We start from the raw sequence: 16,172 nt of genomic DNA on the forward strand, positions 1-16,172 counted from the left end.
TTTGGGTTCAGTGGAAGTGTGGTGCCTTCCTCAGGCTTCTTTGAAAATCTCAGCCTAGTTTCTTATCTTTCCATCTTACTTCTGGTTGGAAAGTTTTTAATTAAGGCCCCGATCCTTCTCAATAGTTCTAACACTTACTGCTATGTTGTCCATTTTGTAGTTGTGCAATTGTTTTTTTCCCCTTCCTAAGTGTACTGACTTGTAATTGTCTCTCTTGAATTTCATCTTGTTGATTTCAGACCAATCCCCTAATTTGTCAAGGTTATTTTGAATTCTAATACTGTCCTCCAAAGTGTTTGCAACCCCTCGCAGCTTGGTGTCATCCATAAATTGTATAAGCACTCTGTTAATTATCCAAGTCATTAATTAAAATATTGAGTAGTACTGGACCGAGGACTGATCCCTGTGAGACCCCCACTAGATATGAACCATTCATATCTATTCTCTGCGTACGGTCTTTAAACCAATTTTATACCCATCTGATAGTAATTCCATCTAGACCACATTTCCTTAGCTTGCATATGAGACTGCCATTTGGGATTGTGTCAAGGGCATTACAATCTAGATACATCACCTCTAGAGCCTCCCTACATTCATTAAGCCAGTAACCCTCTCAAAGAAGGCAATTAGGTTGGTTTGGCGCAATTTGTTCTTGACAATCCATGCTGGCCTCTGAGTGTGACCCTCCCACCCCCTTATAAAATAAAAACACTTATAAATATATTTAGCACCTTTATAAATGCTGGATGCAAAGCAGGGTTTGGGGTGGAGGCTGACAGCTCACGACCCCCTGTGTAATAAACTTTTGACCCCCTGAGGGGTCTCAATTCCCAGTTTGAGAACCCCTGATATAAACTTTAATTATTACTGCAATAATATCCGTTGTCTTGACTTGGTGTTGCTTATCTTTGGATAGAAGTCTGTTCTCTCTTCTTCTTCTTTAGTAGCGGCCTCCAAGATAATACTATTTGCAATCTTCTATTGGAACAATAGGCTAACCTTTCCATTTGATGTGGTAAAGAGAATGTCATTCCGGCCCATCTCAATATCAAGAAATTCACACAAAAACACAGTATAACACACATACAGATGCTCAACTCTTTCAATCTAAAACACTGATTTAGCAACACTGAAAGGTTTTGGAAAATTCATGTTGGTTTCACTGAATTGGGTTAACCACAATTAAAAAAAAATCAAAATATTTCATTGCAGCATTTTCCACATGAAATGTTTCAGCTTTTTTCAGCAAAACAATGTTGCCTTAAAACTTTCTCACTTTTATTTAAAAAAAGATAGAAATATTTTTAAAGAGTCAAAATGGAAACAGTGCATTTCAGCTGTGTCATTTGACGCAAAAGAATTTGTTTTTTCTTTTTCTTTTTTTTTACTTTTGCATTCACAAAAAGTATATTAATTTTTGGTTCAACCTCAAACCATTTACTTTTCAATTGCAAGCTAACTGAAAGTCATTATTCACTCAGCTACACTCACAAACACACACTAATTTTCTATTCCACCTACAATCTGTTTGTTTAAGAATATAACCAATAGAAGTGCTTTCTAAATGGGTAAAAAAATTGTGAATATTTAAGAGAAATATTTTTCAGTTTGTTTTGATAGCATCATTCCAAATGTTGTTGGACAAAATCATGAAAAAAATCTAAATTTGGAAAATTCAAAAAACCTGAATTAATCACCCAGTTCTGCTTTACAATTTTATAGTAGGATTTTCAAAGATTCCTGAGGGATTTGAGCACCTGAATCCCATGGGCGCTCTGCACCTAACTTCCTTAGGCTTTTTTGAAAATTTGAGCCATAAAAAGATGACCATTTTTATATTCAATTTGGACACATATCTCATGGTGTCCTATGAGATTTCTTGCATCTGGTAATTTCCCACTGGTAATGCCGGAGCTCAGATGAAGTCATAGCACTTTGAAACCCCTTATTTATAGAGTGGCTGAAGGCAAAGTTTATTTCCCAGATGGACAGAGGCAACATGCTGAGAAGAGCAACAACGACAGAGAGAGAACAATTCAGTGAAAGAGAGAGAGGTGTTTCTTCATTTCTAAATGACAGCACCCATTCCTCAGCCAGTCTGAAAAGGTAAAGGTCTGTAACTGAGGTGCACCTATTCCTATTTTTTGATGTTCCACAGTTCAGAAATTCATAGATTAGAAGGGACCAGTTTGATCATCTTGTCTGAAACCCTGTGTAACACAGGCCAAGAACTTCACAGGAAAAAACTCCTAGAGCAGATCTTTTAGAGAAAAGAAAATCCAATCTTGATTTAGAAATTGTCAGTTATGAAGAATCCACCACAACCCTTGGTAAATTGTTACATGGTTAATTATCTTCACTGTTAAAATTTACACCTTATTTCCAGTTTGAATTTGTCGTATTTCAACTTCCATCCAATGGCTCATGTTATGTGCTTCTCTGCTACATAGAAGAGTCCATTTGCTCTTCATGTCGGTACTTTGGACTCCAACCAAGTCACCAGGATCTTAAACTTCTCTTTGCTAAACTGAATAGATTGAGTTCCTTGAGTCTATCACTAGAAGGCATATAGAAGTGGATCTTTAGCTACTGCATTTATGTCGCTGCTCTACAAAAGGGGTAAAAAAGAATTTAGCAAGGAATACAGAGTGGTGGAGCAACAGAATATAGTAGTGAAATTCAGTCGATTTTTAGATGATTGAAGAAAAGGATCAGAGATGACTTTGTGGTGTACAAGTGCCTACATGGGGAAAAGATAGTAGAAGATTCCTTCATCTAGCAGAAAAAAATATCCCATGGTTGGAAGCTGAAGTTAGACACATTCAGACAAGAAGTAAGGTGCACATTTTTAAGGGTGAGAGCTATTAAGTATTGGGGCACTTTACCTAGAGATGTGGTGAATATTCCATCACACAAAGTCTTTAAACTGAGTTTAGATGTCTTCCTAGAAGATATCCTCTACTTCAACCACAAGTTGTGGGCTAAATGGCAAAATTACTAGATACGATTGTATGGTTTATGGGATGCTGAGGGCAGATTAGATCTTTCTTTGGCAATTGATGAGTTGTGTGCTCTGGGGGTGGTGACATGAAAGGCAATTGGGGGTAAATGTTAGGCATTGAGTTTTTTATTATAATTCTGATGCAAAGAAAATAAAATTTCCCAAATAAATAAGAGGTCATTAAAAGCTTAAAAGTTTCTGAGCTCCAATGTAACAGTTATATTAAATAGGCTTATCATTGTTATCGTTGATAGGTATTTTACTCTCTATAGTCATATAATGGGGTTTATAATAAATATAATGGTGTTGTGAACATTTTTTATTTTAAGTGTTCACCAACTATGAAACATTGAAAAATATTACTCCAGGTCAAGCATAAGTGCGGAGATGGGACTATATTAACTTGAAATTGCATTGTGTGAGATGTTATAGGACAGGGTTTCTCAAACAGGGGTCGCCGCTTGTGTAGGGGAAGCCCCTGGCTGGCCGGGCTGGTGTGTTTACCTGCCTCGTCCTCAGATCTGGCCGATCGCAGCTCCCACTGGCCGTAGATCGCTGCTCCGGGCCAAAGGGAGCTGCTGGAAGTGGCAGTCAGTAAGTCCCTCTGGCCCCGCTGCTTTCCACAGCTCCCTTTGGCCAGGAGCAGTGATCCATGGCCAGTGGGAGCCGCAATCGGCCAGACCTGTGGACGGGGCAAGTAAACACAGCGGCCTGGCCCAGCCCGCCAGGGGCTTTCCCTACACAAGCGGCGACCCCTGTTTGAGAAACCCTGTATAGGATAAGTCTTATGGAATATCAACTTTGAAAAAGACTCAAAGGTCATGATGAAAAATCACCTGAACAAGTGCTCCCTGTTCGGAGCTGTGACCAAAAAGTCTAATGCCATTCTTGGGTGTAAAATCAGGGGAATACTTAAAAGGAAAAGAGATGTTAATTTTCCTCTGTATTTGGCACTGGTGCGACCACTGGTGGTATCCTGTGTCCCGTTTTGGAGTGCACAGTTGAAGAAGGATGTTGACAAACTGGGGAGTGTTCAGAGATGAGCCACAAGAATGACTGCAGCTCTGGGGAAGATAACTGATAGTAACAGACTCAAGGAACTCTAGGTAACTTGAGCACAGCCCTGGCAAACAAATAGTTCAGTCTAGCAGACAAAAGTACAACTAGATTAAATGGCTGAAAGTTGAAGCTAGAAAAATTGAGATTGTAACTAAGATGCACATTTTTTAATAGTGAGCGGAATTAACTAGTTGAATCATTCACAAAGTATTGTGATTGATTTTCCATTCCTGGTAATATTTAAACCAAGATTGACTGTTTTTCCTAGGTTCTAGTTCAAAAGGAATTATTTTGAGAAAGTTCAATGGCAGAAGTTGTACAAGAGGTCAGACAAGATGATCATTCATGATTTTATAGTTGTCTACCTATCCCCCCATAATCCTCTCTTTTCCAAGATGAACAGTCCCAGTCTTTTTAATCTCTCCTCATTTGGAAACTGTTCCATACACCTAATAATTTGCATTACCCTTCTTTGTACCTTTTCTATGTCTAATATATATTTCTGGGATGTGGGCATACTATGGATTTATATGGCGGCATCATGATATTTACTGTCTTATTATCTGTTCCTAACATTCTGCTAGCTTTTTTGACTGCCACTGGACAAAGATGGCAAAGTTTGCAGATGAAGCAAAATTACAGAAGATAGTTAAATGCAAAGAAGAGTTACAAAAGGATCTCACAAAACACGGTGATTGGAAAACAAAAAGGCAGATGAAATTCAATGTTGAAAAATGCAAAGTAATGGTCATTGGAAAACGTAATCCCAACTATACATGCAAAATGTTGGGGTCTAAATTAGCTGTTCCCACTCAAAAAAGATCTTGGAGTCATTGTGAATAGTTCTCTGAAATCATCCACTCAATATGCAGCAGCAGTCAAAAAAGAGAACAATGTTAGGAACCATTAGCAAAAGGATAGATAATAAGATAGCAAATTACATAATGCAGCTATATAAATACATACTATTCCCACACGTAGAACACTGTGGGCAGTTCTGGTCACCCCATATAAGAAAAGATGTATTAGAAATGGAAAAGTTACAGAGAAAGGTAACAAAAATGATTAGAGATATGGAACAACTTCCATATGAGGCAGGGAAAGCCCCTGGCGGGCCGGGCCGGTGTGTTTACCTGCCCTATCCACAGGTCCGGCCAATCATGGCTCCCATTTGCCATGGATTGCTGCTCCGGGCCAACGGGAGCTGCTGGAAGCAGTGGCCAGTAAGTCCCTCAGCCCGCGTTGCTGTTCTTATGACAACAAGTTAGGGGAGTAACGGAGTTACTAGGTAAAATCCTGTCATATGTTTTGTACAAAGTGGGTCTAGAAGATCAAAAGGGTTCATCTGGCTTTAAAATGTATGAATCTGTGAAAATGCCATTCACTTATTTTCACTGTTACTCTTTCTACAAACAAGGCTGATGTTGGACATGGAGGAAAGGAATGAAACGGCTGTGTCTGAGTTCATCCTTCTGGGATTTCCCAGTCTTGGTAAGAAACTGAAGATTTTCCTGTTCCTAATTCTTCTCCTCACCTACCTGATCACAGTGACGGGCAACGTGGTCATCATTTTCATAGTGTGGGTGGATCGCCGACTCCACTCTCCCATGTACTTTTTCATCGCCAATTTGTCCTTCTTGGAAATCTGGTTCACCTCGGTCACAAGCCCTAAGCTGATGCTGAACATTCTCTCAGTTAGCAGAACCATTTCATTCCACGGCTGCATGGCCCAGACCTTCTTCTATTTTGCTTTAGGGATTACAGAGTTCTGCCTCCTTGTGGTCATGTCCTTTGATCGCTATGTTGCCATCTGCCGCCCTTTGCAATATGCCACCATCATGAAGCAGAGACTCTGCATCCAACTAGTGCTTGGCTCATGGGTGGGGAGTTTCACAGTTATAAGTTTACGGATGCGCCTGATGTCAAAGCTGAGATTCTGTGGGCCGAAAGTGATCAATCATTTCTTCTGTGACAATTCTCCCCTCTTCCAACTCTCCTGCACTGACACCAGTGTGGTTAAGAGGATGGACTCCATTTTGATCTCAACTTTAGTACTGACTTCATTATGTTTAACAATGTTGTCTTACATGAGCATCTTTTTCTCTATTCTACAAATGCCAACAGCCACAGGCAGACAGAAAGCTTTTGCTACCTGTGGTTCCCATCTCACAGCTTTGACAATTGCCTATGGAAGCTGCATTGTTTTGTATACCAGGCCTTTGGGAAATTCCTCCTTGGATGTCAACAAAGGGGTGGCTCTGCTGAACACCATAGTGTACCCTTTCCTCAACCCCTTTATCTACAGCCTCAGAAACAAGACTGTGAAACTTGCCCTGAGAGAAACCTTTAGTCGTAGTACTGTAATGTTATTCCCCAATCTGTGCCATGCTTCTGGATAGATATATAAAAGCAAAACAAACAAACAAAAAATACCCACCACCATAATGAAAGAGTCAATCTGTTATGATTAGAAAATTACCGTATCTCTAATAGTCCTTTCTCGAGCTTCATTTTTTTTAAATTAAAGTTTAGTCAATTCTACTCTTCAAGGAAATAATTAGATTTATTCAGTCTCTCTTGAAAATGCTGATTTATCACACGCTTGAGACAAATGAGTAATTATCCGCTGATCAAACACTTCACAGATCATAGCAGGGCAAGCTTTCTTCGGGCTGCACAAAAGCACTTGGGTGACAGATATAAGCTAGGCACACATTTATTCTTTCTGTCTGTAGTTTGAGCATTCACAGCACCCTGGTGGAATAGGAAAGCGTTGTCCTGACTTTCAACTAATAGAGAACTGAGGCAAAGGATATAATAAATGAATTGCCCAATGTCTGACAAAACGTCTGTGGACATGCTTGGATTTGGAGTCTGGCTCCTGAGTACAAGTCTTACCCTTTCAGTGGACCAATAGCCTAGTCTGTACAGACAAATACTCAGTACCCAAATACAGCTGAGGTCCGATTTCAGACTTTTGTGATTTCTATCAGTACATGTGGACTGTTAGTTGCATTATGGAGGTTTCTAAAATACAGAATGAACTGGTAGAGAGAGGTTCTCCAATTATTGAGCCTGGTGGTTAGGCTACGTGTGTGGGATGTGGAAGACACCAGCTCAACTCCCAGCTTCAAATCAGGCCATATAGTGATTGAAACCTGCATCGCCCGTGTACCAGCCGTGACCCAAGCCATGGGGCTGTAGGGACAGAGCTGAGCTCTCTAGCGTGACCAGCAATACCACCCTGGAAGAGAGGAACTGTTTCACACAAACTGTCACAAGGTCTTGGTTTCATTCTGATGCAGAAGGAAATAGGGTGACCAGACAGCAAGTATGAAAAATCGGGATGGGGGGGGAGAAATAGGAGCCTATATAAGAAAAAGACCCCAAAATTGGGACTGTCCCTGTAAAATCGGGACATCTGGTCACCCTAGAAGGAAAGCACACTTTGAAATCATAAAATGGAATTCAAGATTTCCGATTAGAATCCCTCTCCTTCCCCCTCCCTTTCATTGTCATGGTACAAGATCAACGAAGATCAGACACACTAATTTTTACAGTGCTTTTCCGTTTCACCTCTCATTATAAGTGTTGAAAAAAATCACTATGAAAGATGGAACACAAATAATTAACCCCAAGAAAGAATGTGCCAAAATAACAGCAAGTGAGGCATAGATTTTGCTTTTACTGTTTAAAATTAAATATTCCCCCAACCTCCCACTCCCACCATGTATCAGAAAACAATTTAACCAATTAATCTTCCTGAAAACATTTTCTCTGGTGTGGCGAAAAGGCCCCTTCAGGCAGCCCACCACTTCCTAGCACCACACCGGGGCATTGGCCTCAACCTTGACTCAAAGACAACAGCAGCCTATATTGAGTCACGGACACGGCTGCCTGATGCACATTGTCCCATAGTGATGTTCATGGGATCAGTGCTGACTCCGAGAGGAAATCCACCCCCTGTTTCTTGCAGCACAGTTCAGCCTTGCACTTTGCCCTAACTTTCCTAGTATCCTAGAAATGTAGGGCTGTTTAGCCTGTATTACCTTCAGCTGTAATGCAAGGAACCTACAGGCCTGTATCCTGTAAGACAGTAGCTTAAGCAGGTTAACATAAGTATAGTGAAATATAATAGGCCTGTAACCTTTGGCATGGATAAGCGGTCTGAAAGTTATCCTCAGATTTGGGGGAATTTGGCCTAGCTTGCTCAATGGCAGGAGCTGGAACTTAACGGTGCACGGAAACAGCAGGAACATGGCAGGAACATGCAAGTAATAAGCATATACGGGCTTAAACAAGAAGTGACAGGTATCATAGTGAGCTACAATGGCATTAATATGTATTCCTGTGTTAACCTGTAGAACAAATACATCTCCGTGTTATGTGGCAGAGGAAGTTAGCTTGAGCATTAGCATGAATATTCGCAATGGTGCAGAGGCCTTATAATAGGGCAGACCACCATGTGGAGAGTTCGTTTTCTGGGCTTAGCTACCATTTGACCCTTCAGCTCTATTGTTATCTGCCATCCATCTTTGGCATTGAGGAACCTGGGCCATCGGACTCATTGGGCACACCAGGGCTGGTCTTTCATCTCTCATCACCAGGTCCTCAACAAAGGCTGTAAGTAGGCAGGTTTAAGAGCTCATGTCAAGAATGATACGCCAATACTGTGCTACTCCTAACTTTTTATGTGGCTCAGAGCTTTTCTGGCTTTGTTCATTATTCTAATAAAGATCTATCGTCTTTACCATACACCCCGAGGCCCCCAATAAGATATTGAACTCACTGGGTTTAATTCTCTGTAGCCTGGTTCTTGGGACAAGAGCCTTATGACCTTCTGATCAACTGCCAAATAGGATTAATCTTTAAAAGAGTCAGGCCACAGCTGCAAGGGGCCTAGAGAGCTCATTTAATTCAGCACCCTGCACCGAGGCAGACCCAAATAAACAGAGCCCAGCCCTCACAGGTGTTTGTCCAACCAGTTCTTAAAATCTCCAGTGGGGGGAGGGTTTCCACATGCTACCTTGGAAACTATTCTAGTTCTTAACTGTCCTTACAGTTAGATTCAAAATTAGGGAAATCGTCCTCAATTTCCCTTGCTGCAGATGGATCCCATTACTTCTTGTCCTACCTTCCATGGACTGGAGAACGGATCCTTATTCTCTTTATACCAGCCCTTAACACATGTGCAGACGTTAACAGGTCCCCCTTGCTCTTCTGTTCTCGAGACTAAACATGTCCCAATTTTAACCTTTTCTTACAGGTCAGGTTTTCTAAACTTTTATTCATTTATTTATGTTGCTCTCCTCTGGCCTCTATCCAATTTGTGCCCATCTTTTCTAAAGTGTGGCACCCAAAACTGGACACAATACTCCAGCTGAGGCCTCACCAGTGCCAAAGAAAGTGGGACAATTACCTCCTGTGTCTTCTGTGCAACACTCCTGTTGTTCCTCCCCAGCCCCCGCTGAATGATATTAACCTTTTTAGCAATGGCCTCACACTGTTGACTCTCCTTCAGATGGTGATCCACTCTAGCCCCCAGATTCATTTCAGCAGTATTTTCACCTAGCCTGATAGTCTCCATTTTGTTGTTGTGCATTTGATTTGTCCTTCCTAAGAGTAGTACCTTGTCAGGGCCGGCTCCAGACCCCAGCGCGCCAAGCGCACGCTTGGGGTGGCATCCCAGCGGGAGGGCGGCAGGCGGCTCCGGCGGACCTCCCGCAGGCATGCCTGTGCAAGGTCCGCTGGGACCGCGGCTCCGGTACACCTCCCGCAGACGTGCCTGCGGAGGGGCCGCTGGTCCCGCGGCTCCGGTGGAGCATCTGCAGGCATGCTGCGGGAGGTCCACCGGAGCCGCGGGGCCAGCAGACCCTCCATAGGCACGTCTGCGGGAGGTCCACCGGAGCCGCGGGGCCGGTGACCGCTAGAGCGCCCTCTGCGGTGCGCCGCCTTGCCTGGGGCGGCGGAAATCCTAGAGCCACCCCTGTACCTTGTAATTGTATTTCTTGAGTTTCATCTTGTCAGTTTCAGATGAATTCTCTCATTCAACTCCTTACCTGAGGAGGTTGTGAAGGCTAGGACTATAACAATGTTTAAAAGGGAACTGGATAAATTCATGGTGGCTAAGTCCATAAATGGCGATTAGCCAGGATGGGTAAGAATGGTGTCCCTAGCCTCTGTTCGTCAGATGATGGAGATGGATGGCAGGAGAGAGATCACTTGATCACTCCCTCTGGGGCACCTGGCATTGGCCACTGTTGGTAGACAGATACAGGGCTAGATGGACCTTTGGTTTGACCCGGTACGACCGTTCTTATGTTCTTATGTTCTTATTTGTCAAGGCTGTTCTGATTACTAATTCCATCCTCTGAAGTGTTTGCATATCCTCTCAGCTTGGTGTCATCTGCCAATTTTATAAGCTCTCCATTATCAAAGTTATTAATGAAAATATCGTATAGTCCCAGACCCAAGATTGACCCCTTCAGGACATGAGATAGACCCTCCTGGTTTGACAGAGAACCATTTGTAACTCTTCTTTGATTATCGACTTTCACCAGTTATGCACCCAACTTATAATAATTTCACCTAAACTGTATCTCCTTTAGCTTGCTTATGAGAATGCCATGTGGGGCAATGCCAACAATCTTACTGTAATCTAGATATATCCTGTCTACTACTACTCCCATATCCACAGGGCCAGTAAGTACAGAAGAGGACATTAGGTTGGTTTGGCAACATTTGTTCTTGATAAATCCATGGTGGCTATTCCGTATATCCCAATTTTTTCTCAAGATGATTACACGTTGATTGTTCAACAGTTTGTTCCACTGTGTTTCCAGGCATTGAAGTTAGGCTTTCTTGTCTTCAATTCCCTGGCTCCTCTTTCTTTCCCTTTTAAAGATAGGTACTAGGATTGCTCTTCTCAATCGTCTGGGAGACTGGGGAATAGGTGCCCAAATATCTTAAGTAGCTTGGAAAAATCTAAGCCACAGTGTGGACAGGGCCTAATAGATGTACCTGGGATTTCATTACACAGAACAAAATTGTAGAACCCCGTCATTTTCCTAGATTATTGCTCTATGCAAGTGATGAATGTTCAGGTAAGCTCATCTCATACCAAAGCTCCTACACCACGACAAATAATTATTGCTACAATAAAATCACTAGTCTTGAGTGGTGTTGCCTGTCTTTGGATGGAAGTCTAGTCTCTGTTCTTCCTTAATCTCGGCCTGTAAAATGATACCGCTAACAATCTTGTATTAGAAAAAGAGTCTAACTTTCCCATTTCAACAGTTAAGTGGAATGTTATTGTGGCACGTCTTAACATCAAGGACTTCATACCAAAACCTAGTGGAACACACACAAATGTTCATAAGTAGAAGTAGGTGAAATTTTTCTGTAGAAACTCTTTTTGGTCGAAAATGCTGATATACCGCTCAAAGGTTTTGCAAGTTTTTGTTGGTTTCACTGAGTTGTGTCGACCATTTTTTACAAAAATCAAAACATTTTATTGCAGCACTTTGAAAATGTAATGCTTTGGGATTTTTTAGTGCAAAACAACTTTTTTTGTCTGAAAATTTCCTTTGCTTTTGTTTGGAAAACCTTTAAAAATGGCCCAAACTGAAACAATTACATGTCAATGTTTTCATTTGACCCAACACAAATTTACTATTTCAGTTTAACTTTTTCATTCACTGCAAATTCTTTTAAAAAATTATTTCAACCTGAAACAATGTTCATTTTTTTAAAAGGTCACCTTACTGAAATAGCTTTTATTGACACATTAATTTGCCAATCTGTCAATTTAAGCTCATAATCTTTAGAAGTGTTTGGGAAAAAGAGTAAATAATTTTGTGACTGTTTGAGGAAGATGTTCTTGTTTCTTTTCAGAGCATGAATACAAATTCTAATTAAAAATAATTCAAAAAACCCCAAATTTTGAAAAATCACAAAAAGATGAATTCATCTTCCTAGTCTGCTTTAAAATTTTGTGGTAGGATTTTTAAAGATTCCTAAGTGTTTGAGCACCCGAATCCCATGGAAAGATAATGGGAGTGCTGCACGTAACTACTGTAGATTTTTTGAATATCTTAGCCTTAAAGAAGATGACAATTTTAGGGTTCAATTTGATCAGGTATCTCAGGGTGTCCTATGAGAGTTCTTGCCTCTGGTAATCTCCTGTTGGTGTTGCCATGGCTCAGAGTAAATGATTGCACTTTCAAAACCTTATTTAATGCGTGGGTGAAAGCAGGACTTTTCCCCAGAAGAACAGAGAAGGAGAGATGGTGAGAGAGCAACGGCTACTGAGAGAGAGATTCAGAGAACAGAGCTGGTTTTGTTTCTTTTCTAAATGACAGCAGACATTCCTCCACTAGTCTGAAAAGGTAAATATATAAAACTATAATATGCTTTGGTGTTCCATAGTTCATTTATTTGTAGAATAGGAGGGACCGTTGTGATAATTTAATATGATTTTCTCTGTAACACCGGCCAGAGAACATCTCAGGAAAAAGTTCCAAGAGTATAGACAAAAGTATAACAAGATCTAATGGCTGAGAGTTGAAGATAGACAACTTCAGACTGAATTTAGTGTCTATTTTTAATAGTAAGGAGACTTGCCCATTGGAATAACTTAGCAAGGGTGGTGTGGTGTATTCACCATTCCTGGTAGGCTGAGGTTCAAAAGGAATTATTTTGGGGAAGTTCTATGGCTGGAGTTATACAGGAAGTCAGACTAGATGATCACGGCGGTCCCTTCTCACCTTGGAATTTATGAATCTATTATGGTGGATGTTGTGGAACGAACACCAAAAAGAATATATGCTGCTGGGTGCTCAGAGACAGAGAAGTTTAGACTCCTGGAGGGAGGGTCTACCTAAATGGCTTATTCAGACTTTTTTTCATAGAGAATGGTCATCAGTTTTCTGCAGAGTTGAGCGGGAGCAGCACCACGAAGTGGATGTGGGAGCTGGACCCTGATCAGGAATGAAGAATGGTCATGCTTTGATAAGATCAGGGTCTCTCTCGAGATGTAGGAATGGAAGGGTTACTAAATGCTATATTTATGTTTATGTTTAGCTTGGTTAAATAAAAGTATAATGGTTTTTCAAAGCCAGAAATCAGAGGAGTAGTATCTGTAGTTTGGAAGAGACCTGTAATGTCCTTGACATAGAAGAAGGAAAACAGCCAGCATCACCGAATATTTACGGCAAGTGTCCGGAGAGCAATATTAAAGGAGTATAAGGCCAGTAGTACCAAACCTGAGACAGCGGCGTTGAATGTGGGAGGGGCAGCTCATGACAAGTGAGATGATTAATGGCAGAGATAAAAGGTAAAATGCTATGATCTATGTTAGGCAAACAAGCTGACTAGAAAATCCAAAGGGTCTCATCTGGCTTTAAAATGTATGAATCTATGAAAATGGCATGCTCTTCTTTTCACTATTTGGGCATTAGCTTTCGTGGGCTATAACCCACTTCATTAGATGCATCTGATGAAGTGGGTTATAGTCCATGAAAGCTTTTTGTTGATACAGACTAACGTGGCTACCCCTCTGAAACTTATTTTCACTGTAACTCTTTCCAGAGCCCAGGCTGACGTTGGACATGGAGGAAAGGAATGAAACGGCTGTGTCTGAGTTCATCCTACTGGGATTTTCCAGCCTTGGTGAGAAACTGAAGATTTTCCTCTTCCTGATTCTTCTCCTCACCTACCTGATCACAGTGACGGGCAACGTGGTCATCATTTTCATAGTGTGGGTGAATCACCGACTCCACTCTCCCATGTACTTTTTCATCGCCAATTTGTCCTTCTTGGAAACATGGTTCACCTCGGTCACAAGCCCTAAGCTGATGCTGAACTTTCTCTCAGTCAGCAAAACCATTTCATTCCATGGCTGCATGGCCCAGTCCTTCTTCTATTTCGCCTTAGGTGCAACAGAGTTAGCCTTCCTAGTGGTCATGTCCTTTGATCGTTATGTTGCCATCTGCCGCCCTTTGCAATATACCACCATCATGACGCAGAGATTCTGTATCCAGTTAGTTCTTGGTACGTGGGTGGGAGGTTTTATGGTTATGAGTTTCCGGATGCTCCTCATTTCGAAGTTGAGTTTCTGTGGGCCAAATGTGATCAACCATTTCTTCTGTGACAACAGACCCCTTTTCCTACTGTCCTGCACTGACACCAGTGGGGTTAGAAGGGTGGATTCTATTTTGATCTCAACTTTAGTGCTGAGCTCATTATGCCTAACGATGTTGTCATATGTGAGCATCTTATTTTCTATTCTCCGAATCCCAATGGCCATAGGCAGACAGAAAGCTTTTGCTACGTGTGGGTCTCATCTCACATCTTTGGCAATTGCCTATGGGAGCTGCATTGTGTTGTACGCCACACCTTCAGGAAATTCCTCCTTGAACCTCAACAAAGGGATGGCTCTGCTGAACACTGTCCTGTACCCTTTCCTCAACCCTTTTATCTACAGCCTCAGAAACAAGACTGTGAAACTCGCTCTGAGAGAAACGTTTAGGTTGAGCACTGCAAAGTTGCTCTCCGATCTGTGACATGCTTCCAAATAGATACAAGAAAAGCAACAGAAAGCTAATGGAAGGGCATGAATCAATCCACTAATCTGTAGTCCAGTTTTGCATAATACTCTTTCCTTCACATGTATTTGTTATGACTAAATGTTCAGTCAATTCTATTATTCAAGAAAATAATTAGAATAATTAAACCTTCCTTTAAAGTGCTGAACTGTCACCCACTTGAGATCAATGTGCAATTATCCAGAGAACAAACACTGCATTGATAAAAACCGACAAAGAGTCCTTTGGCACCTTATAGACTAACAGACGTATTGGAGCATGAGATTTCGTGGGTGAATACCCACTTCGTCGGATGCATGTAGTGGAAGTTGCATCTGATGAAGTGGGTATTCACCCACGAAAGCTTATGCTCCAGCAGGTCTGTTAGTCCAGGGTTTCTCAAACAGAGGTCGCCGCTTGTGTAGGGAAAGCCGCTGGTGGGCCAGGCTGGTGTGTTTACCTGCCCCGTCCGCAGGTCTGGCCGATCGTGGCTCCCACTGGCCGTGGATCGCTGCTCCGGGCCAATGGGAGCTGCTGGAAGTGGCGTTTCAGATGTGAAATAGCATGAAGGTATTTAAGAAGCCAACTCAAAGAGTTCCTCCGACACAAGCATTCAGGTCTTGAGCAGTCCAGGCAAAAAACGCATGTTACAACACAGCTTAAACTTGTTCTTCATAATAATTTAAAAAACAACACTAGCTGCCTATTTAATTTTCAAAACAACAAAAAATACCCACCTCCATTTCCATTTTTTATAAGGAGTCTTGAAGTTTAAATCTCCTCAGTGTGATAGATAGGCTTGCTTTGATCTGCATAGCTCTTGGAAGTCCAGGGGTGTGGGGTTACATCATCCCTATGCTGCCTTGGTGGAAAGTTACAGCAGCAGGACAACAAGAATAGAGGAGTTAGATAAAGTTGTTATGAGAAAGTTGAGAGCTAGCCCGTGGGAGACAGACGCCAGGTGGCCTAACTGGGATCAGATAAGTTGCATGGGAAATGGGAAACCAGTAAGCAAAGGGTCATGCATGTGAAAAGTGTGTGTATCAGACAAAGAACCAATCAGCAGCAATGTAATGTTGGTGTGTCTGACGTTTGCTAATATGGAGAAGCCTATATAATATGATGCATTGTAAATAATAAATGACTTTGCTTTCAATCATATTGATTGTTGAGCTTTGTTCACGCACGCCTGCGCTGCAACACAGGGGCTCCAGGCCGCCGGCCCCGTGCTGCTCGGGGTTCCTAGGGACAGCTCTGTCCGCCATTAGGGATTCTTTTCCCCGAGAACCCCCGTAACATTTTGTGAACCCCCAGGTGGTCACGAACCCCAGTTTGGGAACCGCTGACCTAGACCGTCCCTCACAGGTGTTTGTCCAACTGTTCTTTAAAACCTCCAATGACAGGGATTCCAGACCCACTCTTGGAAGCCAATTCTAGAATTTAACTACCATTGTAATTGTAATGTTTTTCCTAATATCTAACCTGTAGCTCCCTTTCTGAAAATTAAGCCCCTTACTTCTTGTCCTACC

General features: G+C 41.8%; 2 protein-coding genes across 2 annotated transcripts; both read left to right on the plus strand.

Moving 5' to 3' along the window:
* Positions 1-5,490: 5,490 nt before the first annotated feature.
* LOC123347692 (olfactory receptor 6M1-like) lies at positions 5,491-6,459 on the plus strand. The gene has a single exon (XM_044984932.1). The coding sequence runs from the start codon at positions 5,491-5,493 to the stop codon at positions 6,457-6,459; it is 969 nt and encodes a 322-aa protein (XP_044840867.1).
* Positions 6,460-13,668: 7,209 nt separating this feature from the next.
* Positions 13,669-14,622, plus strand: LOC123347693 (olfactory receptor 6M1-like). Its single transcript, XM_044984933.1, has one exon. It carries the CDS (start codon positions 13,669-13,671, stop codon positions 14,620-14,622), a length of 954 nt encoding a protein of 317 aa, XP_044840868.1.
* Positions 14,623-16,172: the final 1,550 nt, after the last annotated feature.

The sequence above is a fragment of the Mauremys mutica genome, chromosome 13 (assembly GCF_020497125.1).
Source record: "Mauremys mutica isolate MM-2020 ecotype Southern chromosome 13, ASM2049712v1, whole genome shotgun sequence".
Taxonomy (NCBI): domain Eukaryota; kingdom Metazoa; phylum Chordata; order Testudines; family Geoemydidae; genus Mauremys; species Mauremys mutica.